The sequence below is a fragment of the Heliangelus exortis genome, chromosome 2, assembly GCF_036169615.1.
Source record: "Heliangelus exortis chromosome 2, bHelExo1.hap1, whole genome shotgun sequence".
In the NCBI taxonomy this organism is placed as follows: Eukaryota; Metazoa; Chordata; class Aves; order Apodiformes; family Trochilidae; genus Heliangelus; species Heliangelus exortis.
The window spans coordinates 144,247,151-144,256,352 of NC_092423.1; the positions used below are offsets into that span (position 1 = coordinate 144,247,151).

Sequence of the window (9,202 nt, forward strand, 5' to 3'; positions counted from 1 at the left end):
GTGAGTTGAAACAAGTCTGTCTCCCAGCAATTTCAATTGGTGTTTGATAGATATATAGCTTAAATCTTTATTTCATCATTAAAATGAACTGTTTGCCATTATAAGCCTGGTGCTTCCAAGACTGTTTCATGAATGCAAAATTGATAGGGGAAAATATATGAAACGCCTTAATGTAAATAGAGTTGACTGATGGGGAAAAAAGGTGGATTGCAGTATTTAAGGTTGAAAATATGGATTTTTCATTGCTTTTGCATTTAAAATTGGTTTTCTATTTATCAAGCACAGCCACTCAGAATATTAAGTGATGTATTTACTGAAGTTGAGAGGAAGGCTATAAATACTTCAGAATTATTGCGGGTGACAGCATTGAAGATTTTGCACATACAAATAAATAGCTATGTGGTTTTTAACTAGCTGACCCTCAAGATCATCTTTAGATACTAATAATTATTCTTACAGTATGTAAAGAACATCAGTTGCCTCAAACTAAAGATTCATAAGACTGCATAGGGAGCAGAGTTGCTTAGTGCTGGCCAGGAGGTCACAGAATCCCAGGAAATGCCTGAACTTTTCCTCCTCTGAGAGGCTCAGGTGCCAATCCAGAGGATGTAGGAATAATATAATTTTTAGGATTCAAAGTCCTGAATGGCACCAAATTGAAAACTGAAAAAAAGGTGGGTGTTTGCTCTACTGATTTGACCAATTGCTTGGAAAGAGAGCAACTATTTCCCTGAAACTGTAACCAAGAGTCTTTGTTATATTTAACCCGTTCCTTGCAATAGGTGCTTGAAAATTAGGCTATCATTTAATTCATACTCTCCAGCAAACTCTCTTTACAGGGTTCTTGCTTAATATAAGCCTTGCTTTCTGTGTGAGGCACAAGGGGTTGCTTCTTGTTATTCTGTTCTCAGATTCCTGTGCAACTTGCCTGAGGTACAACTTTTGATCCTTTCAGCCTTATGTCAAATTTCAATTTGTTCCTCCTAGGCATATTTTCTGACCACCTAGGTATGGTACATATATACCACCTGGATTTTTAAAAATAGCCAACATGAGACCTATGTGGAGATTGTGAAATTGGACTCCTGACTCTCTGGATTCTTGTTACCCAGTTTCAGATATCTTCTGCCTGAGCAATTTACCATAGCATTCAAAGTACAAGGATTCTTTGAATTTTGACTTTGATTTGTTACATTTTTTAATTGACTGGAGAGACAAAGGGCTGCCTACATGTTGTTACCATACATTTGCATTCTCCCTTTGGTTTCTGGGTTGCATTGGCTTCTCTTGGGCACCCATCTCCCAAGAGCAGGGCAATTCTACAAAAGTAGGAATAGAAGCACACACTGTTTTCAGGTTTGACTGGGATTTTTTTGTTGTTTTTTTCCTCTCAGAGGTCATACAGTACTGATTTGTGTTCACTTGATTAGTTTAACATTACTTAAGTACCCTTCATGCTCTCTGCATTTGGTCCTGTTTTCTCCCTGTTGTAAATGCCTGGCACAAGAGATCTGACTCTCATTTAAAGCAGTACTTTGCTAATTTTTGTTGATACTGGTTACCACCAATATGTGGTAGGATTATGAAGCATTAAATATAGCACAAGTTTTTCATGGAGGGGGGGAAGAGGGTGAAAAAAGGCTGGAGATTTGGAAAAATAGGAACATAATGAGGTTCAACAAGGACACAGATAAGGTCTTGCACCTGGAGTTGAACAACCCCATGCATCTGTATGGGTTAGGGGTTAACCCTGCTGGAAAGCAGCCCTGGTGAGGAGGATCTTGGGGTCCTGGTAGACAATAAATCAACCATGAGCCAGCATTGTGCCCCTGTAGCCCAGAAGGCCAGTGGTATTCTGCGATTCATTAGGAAGAGTGTGGCCAGTAGGTCAAGGAAGGTCATCCTCTGTTCTGCCCTTGTGAAGCCACATCTGGAACACTGTTCAGTTCTGGACTCCCCAGCTAAAGAAACAGGGAATTTCTGAAGTCCAAGGGAGTGCAACAAAGACAACTGAGGGACAGGAGCATCTCTCATGAGCAAAGGTTAAGAGAATTGGGACTGTTCAGTCTGGAGAGAAGTCTGAGGGGAGACCTTATCTATGTCTATAAATAAATACCTAAAGGGTGGGTGCAGTGAAGATGGAGCCAGACTCATTTCAGTAGTGCCCAGTGACAGGAGAAGGGGCAATGGACACAAGTTGGAACACAGGAAGTTCCATTTAACATGAAGAACTTACTGTGAGGATGATAAAGCACTGGAACAGGCTGCCCAGAGATTGTGGAGTTTCCTTCTCTGGAGACATTCAAAACCTGGATGCAATTGAATGAAATGTGCTCTGAGCAGTCTAGGTTGGTCTCCACGGGTTCCTTCCAACTCCGATGATTCTTTAAAATTTATTTTATTGTCAAAATTCAAACAAGCAATTTCCCTTGCCCTTTTAAATTTTGTAATCTACCATCCTATTTTAGACAGGATTTTAGAGGAAGTGTATGATGGCAGTGAATTTATTGCCTCTAGACTTTTAGAAGCCACAGGTGTTTGTAGTGATACGTGAGGCTTCTCACTCTTGAGTTGCATATTTTAAGTTAAGCATAAATTGTTAGTGATGCAAAGAAACTTATTTCTTAGGATAGTTTATTTGCTTATAGCTAATTCATATCCTCCATTTCATCTTAGCATAGTTATTTGTAGGTCTGCTACTCTAGCTAATATTTGTGTATTTGCAACAAACAGGTCCAGATGCATGCCAGACCCCTAAGTAATTTTGCCATTAGCCTGTCACACTCCCTGATGCTGTGTGCTAAAAAAAGAATGAAATCATTGTAGTCCAGCTCACATAGATGCATTGCATCCAGATATTTTTGCTCAGGGATTAGACTTCATTCTGCATATCTTTGTTTCAGTAAACAAAATGCTGCTGTCCAATGCACGATTAAATAAGGAAAAAAAAAAAAGGTACTATACGTGAGAACATTAGAATGGCTCTAACTGTATATTCTCTTTTTGTAGGGCAAGAAGAATGGACCAACTCCCGGCACAAGGCACCTTCTGCAAGGACAACAAAAGGAGTCTACAGAGACCAGCCATATGCCAGATACTGATTGTACTGTCTGATGTTGTGAAATATCCAATCTCCACCAGTCCTGTATACTGTTCAAAGTAATTTTTTCTATGAACAATCCCTTTTTATTAAATCACAGAGCATAAAAATCTGAATGGATGGACTGAACTTAAAATATTTTGTTGAAAGAACAACCTGGACAGAAAGATATGTAAAACAAGGAACTTTGTTATTTCCAAGCTGTATTTGAAAAAATAGGTGATCAAAATAATAACCTTTGATTAACTAGTGTTAAACAAAAAATAGGTTTACTAAATATGTTAGTCCATTCTTTTAACATAAGCGTAACCTTTTATTTTAAAGGTTTTCAACTATTTAGTTTTTAGATTTTATTTTCAGTCATTTGCTAGATTTTCTCTTTGCAAACATGCGTAAAAAGGGAAGAAAATTACAAATGCAAATAATGTGGTATTTTGTAACTCAGTCTTGAAATGTTCTGTAGTGTTAAGCAAAGTTTTACCCTTGCTTGATACTAAATAAACTTTTGAAAGAAAATCAGTGTGTGTGAGATTAATTTTATGCTTTATCTTACAATAAAACTTCATAAATAGTAGTAAACAGGGAGAAATGTTTAAGTTATCAGCATAAAAGGCTCATATTAAACATTGCACAACTTCTTTTAAAAATTGTATAAACCTAAATGTGTATATATCTATATACTCACAGTAGCTATAACTGCTGTTTAAAGTATCCAAATGGTATGGATCTGCTTGAGTGCCACACTAGATCAAAAGATTTATGTTAAAAAAATGGTTTAAAATAGCTAATGAATTTTCTGAAAAAGATGTGACTAGTTTTCATCTTGTTGAGCATTTTTTCACTAGTGCAACTTTGGAATTTTTATGAGAATTTTGGTACGTTAATGACCACCTCGCTCCGTGCTGGAAGCAATAAACACAAAGCTTTTAAAGACTTTCTGACTTGACTAATTGAGGTCGCTTTCGTCAGAGGCAGAGGATGTGTAACCCTTAAAACGGTCTTCATTTGCAAAGGTAAATAAATCAAATCAGATTTTAATCTCACTTAATTTATCTTAATATAACCAATAAAAACAGGGAGGCTACAACTTCGAAAGTTGCATTTTAGAATGCAGGAAAGACTTTGAGGACACCTAAATTCTCAGTTTAAAACGTTTAATTTGTATTAGTGATCTAAAAAGCCTTAGCTTAGCTAGCTAACTTTGGACAAATTATTCCCTTTTAAACAAATGTAAAACCTCATAACCAGTAGTTTGTAATATATTATTTTTCCATAAATTCTAGTAACTTAAACATTACAACTGTTATCTAAAGCTTTTTGTTAATCATTAAGTTTCTATTAATTATAGCTTGATTTACTTTGTTTTCTTTGGTTTTATTTGATTAATTTAGTAAAAATATCTTCTTCTCTCTTGTCAGGAAACCCACCTCCTTGAACAGCCAAGAGAACAAAAACCTAAATCTTCTGATGCTTTGGTAGGTATCTTTCCTCATCTGTGAAATTACTCGATAAACAAGAGCTTTCATTCAGGTCCTTAATACTTTACACACAAGGCTTTAAATTACATCATGATTGCATGTACTGAGCTGGAGCCAACAAAAATCTTTGGCTGTGTTCTGTTTCATTTTGAATTTGAATTTTCAATTTGAAACTATCACTAAACAGGACATTGAACTGTCCCCATGTGTGCACACTGGCCTCTGCCTTTTTACTGAAAGGTTCACACAGCTCTGGCAACCAGTTAAGTATTTCATTGCACAGAGGAAGGTGAAAGAAAATGAATGTAAATTTATGCTTGTAGCATTCAAATGGGAATTTAAAACCCTAATCTGGTCAGCAAACATGTCTAAGATGGTTTTCCAAAGCTGAAGGATGCAATATGTAGAATGATTTTCTAAGTTAAGCATTTCTGCACAAGGAGCAGGCTGCTTTTTGGCATAAGTGAAGGAGAACAAGTTTATTGAGAAACACGAGGCGTAGGGAATAGCTGGCTCTATTTCTGTTGAATTCAGGATATGCAGTAAGAAATATTTTAACTGTATTTATTCTCAGATTGTCAACGGATTTGTTTTCTTTATTCCCTCCTTGGAGTCATAGTTCTTCCTGCTAACCTTATGATCTCAGTGCCTTTAGGTGACATGACTTAGATAAATAGAGCATAAATATAGTTTGAAATCCTGTGTATGTTGCATTGCTGCTGTATCCCACAGGACATTTGAGACTATCACAGGCTGAAAGAACTGTTTATATACATAAAATGGCTTTAGAACAATTTTAAGAATATTTTAAAGATTTAAAGCAAAGGGCTCCTAATGTTAGGAGACCTTAGAGAAGATGCCTGCCCTCTGGGGCTCAAAGGACAAAGTTTTGATACCAGCTTCTAGAACTGCTGTAGCAAAACTGAGTATATGAAATACATTTTTAAAATATTTTAATGGAATTGGCTAAATCTCCATTTCTGATCACATCTTAAATCCTGTAATATGAGTTAAAGAAGTTGTAACAAGTTTTCATTTGCAGATACGAATTTTTAAATTAACCATAAACTATGCAACTTGGGCTGAAAACTAAAACATCTACTAGCAAGGATATCTGGTAGACAAAATAAATGAACCAAAAGTAAATTCAACCTGCTGTAATATTTATCCAACTCTTCTTTTTCCATTTTTCCTTAGTATCTCCTGTACAGAGAGCAAATGTATCAGAATGCATTTGTGCCACTTCTCTGTTACTCTGCCCTGAAGTCCTATAAACCCTTAAATTGCTCCAGATTCTCTTTGGGGGGGGAAAAAAAATGTCCCTGTCAAATCATGCAGAGGCTGTTTGGGTGCACCATTGTGTCACAGGGTTTCATATGATTGGTATTGCTGGTCACATACGTAAATTAAAAGAAAATTCCCCTCCTGACTTAAGAGCACGCCCACTCTATGGAAAAAGTGATGTTTAGCTCATGTGCCAGATGTGCATTTGACAATATGAAGTAGTCTGTGGCCATATGGTGGTCCCACTGAGTAGCTGTGGCCCACCTTGATAGAAAAGTTAACTGTAAGTCCAGATTTATTTTTCTTATACTGATTTGCAAGATCTAAATTTAATACATCTAAAAGTCTAAATATAGAGAGCATGTGATATGAAATTTAAATCCATTGTCTTCCTTCTTCTAATGCTCCACACTGACACATCTTATTTCTCCTTAAAAAATGCATTTTAAAAACTCTTTTAAAAAATTGTGTTAATTTGCATCCAGTGTGTACAAGTAACAACTCAATCAGTTCAAACAGCTGGTATTAGGTATTCTTAGAATCTACAGACATGCAGTAAAAAACTTCACTCTACACTTTCTGAAATAACATGCACTAGCACAGTTCTGCTACTGCATTTCTGGTTTGTTTGCTTTTTTCTTCGGAGTAATCTCTGTCCAAAATCTAATGGATTTCATTTCAGAGGAATAAATAATCTAATGGTCTCTGACTTTAAAAAAAAAAATAAAAATGAATGGACAGGGCAGCCTTTCTTCTGAGTAACCTAGAAGTATCTAGCCGTTCTAGTAGAATCTTGTATTATGACACTGGTCAGAGTGGCTTCATGTTACTGGTTAGACAAGTAATGTTAATGATTATAATTATTCATATAATTAATTTGTCTCTATTGAACCTTTTTATCACATTTGCACTGAGTTTCAATGATAGCAGTCTCAGTAATGGTTTCCATAAATCTACATACATTTAGTATGTGTGTAACTGCCTGATCCCACTGCTTGTAATCTGACAGTCTGCAGAGAATTCATAGTTGCTACTTACAGGATGCATACAAATAAATTATATTTTGCTCTTTTTCAGGAACTTCTGCCATATTAATTATGGACTGCTTAGAGCATTGTACTTATCCATGTGTAGACAACAATGAGACAGGCTACGGAGTATGAAAATCCTGTTCAGTACTTCTTGTATTAAAGCCTTAAAGTGTATAACAGGATAAACTTTTTAAAATGATTGTATATTTAAACTCTTCATTGTTTAGTGATGTGACAATGTTTTATTTGAAGCTCAATAAAGAATTTTTATCTTGGCTCCTGTTACAAAGCAATAATGAATAATGCAACCTCATGTTCCTTTAGTGGCTTTTTTTGGCCCAACGCAGCAAGTGTCAGAGTGTGTGAAGTCTCATGACTAGAAATGAAATGCTTTTGGAAATAGCTTCTCTAGTGTATGGAAAACATGGATAAGTGAAAATGAAGATCAGTGTTTTGTGCTGAAGCTTTTCTTAATAGCAAACTGTAAACAGGTCTACTCAAAAACTCTTGGGGTAGAAAAGATACTCCAACTTGCATTGCTTTCAGAAACTTGCATAACATGAAGGTGTTTTAATTCCTGCCAATTATGCTACTTATTCTCTTTCACGTGGTGTTTTATGCATAGAAATGGTTTCTGTAATATAGTCACGGGTTTTCTAGTAGTAGAATCTTGGCTGAGGCTTTTACACCTTGATAAATCTTGTAAGAGTCATGTTTCCTCAGTGCTTTCTGGTTTATATTAATTGTGGTTGAGATAATTTGTAACAGAAATAAAAGTCTGATAATTTCATTTCCTGTGGTCTTTGTCCTAAATACTGCCTGCAAAGTATGTGTCCCATTCCTCAGTTATACTTCCACAAGATGTTTTTTCTTCCCTGAATCTCAAAGTAATCCCAAGAAAAGCATGATTTGGGTCTGTCTTATTTTATTATGAAAATAAGCAATATCACTTAACAGCTTTACATCAAATACCTCTTCTTTGCCATTTATTCATAACTTCTAATACCATATACTGACTATTGAAGAATGGCTTTGAAACTTATGGGGATTTGAAGAAAATTAAGGTTTCCTGACAACCTTGGCACTGATCGAAGTGTCTTGAGTAAGATATAATTTTTAATACACCCAAGAAACTTAGCGGTGTAACAAAAATAATGTATTGTAGCATTCTAATAGTTCTGGTGATTTTATTAGTTCATCTCACAATCTGGAAGGATTTTCCCTGCAAGAATTTCTCACTGGACTACACTGCATGCTTGTAATGTTGTCCACAGCCAGCAGTAGTATTTATTTAACAAAATAAAAGCAAAATCCACAAACCTTTCAATAAGCACAAGAGATTTATAAGAATGATTCACTTCAGACTGACAGCCAGGAACCTCTGGTGGGGAACAGCACCTGACATTTTAAATGCTATCCAAGTATAAAAATTGTATATGGATGCTGTGGAAAGAATTTAGATAAGCAAAATGCAATTTCACTTGCTGTAATTTGAACGGGACACCCGGATTACCACCACAATCTCATTTGAGGAGTGCTATGAAACTATTTAAGGAGGGAAGATCTGATCTCAAGACTTCCACTCTGGAGTCTGAATGCTAAAATATTTCGCTAATGTGACATTTTAATATGTATCAGAGCTATCTAGCAAGTCCAGTAATTATTCTGAGATCTTGTCTAATTGCTGAGTGGCCTGACGCAGGAGCTGTTAGGACCCAGTCAAAGTGGGGTGACTGGAGACAATCCAGCTGTTATTCTTGCAAGCATTTTGCTTGATTTCACCATAAGGACTGGCTGTTTCTGTGCTTTGAAGCCTGGACCTAATTTCTGCTCTTTGTTATCCCTAGGTAGGGGTTTATATATTTCTTATGAAAACTTTTTTGAATGAACTCTGTTCATCATGGACATTTTGGCATTCACTTCAAGACCAGGTCTAGATGTGCATCCTGTGACAAAGTGCTGGGTCCTGCACTTTGGCCACAACAACCCCATGGGAAGCTCCAGGCTGGGCACAGAGTGGCTGAGAGCAGCCAGGCAGAAAGGGACCTGGGAGTCTGGATTGACAGGAAGCTGAACATGAGCCAGCAGTGTGCCCAGGTGGCCAAGAAGGCCAATGGCATCCTGGCCTGTATCAGGAACAGCGTGGCCAGCAGGTCCAGGGAAGGGATTCTGCCCCTGTACTCAGCACTGGTGAGGCCACACCTCGAGTCCTGTGTCCAGTTCTGGGCCCCTCAGTTTAGGAAGGATATTGAGGTCCTGGAGCAGGTCCAAAGGAGGGCAACCAGGCTGGTGAAGGGACTCGAGCACAG

The 9,202-nt window shown here is 36.9% G+C and overlaps 1 protein-coding gene across 5 annotated transcripts in view; it reads left to right on the forward strand.

Annotated features, from left to right (window-relative positions):
- Positions 1–7,683, forward strand: part of KHDRBS3 (KH RNA binding domain containing, signal transduction associated 3) — an 89,235-nt gene extending 81,552 nt beyond the window's left edge. For 3 of the 5 annotated variants that reach the window (XM_071738435.1, XM_071738437.1, XM_071738436.1), the window contains one exon: positions 3,010–3,616. In XM_071738435.1, the coding sequence (XP_071594536.1) occupies positions 3,010–3,101 (92 nt within the window). In that variant the 3' untranslated portion in view covers positions 3,102–3,616. Of the gene's footprint in view, positions 1–3,009; positions 3,617–4,518; positions 4,576–6,939 lie in introns of those variants that run through there. The other 2 variants (XR_011724654.1, XR_011724655.1) reach the window with 1 other exon arrangement.
- Positions 7,684–9,202: the final 1,519 nt, after the last annotated feature.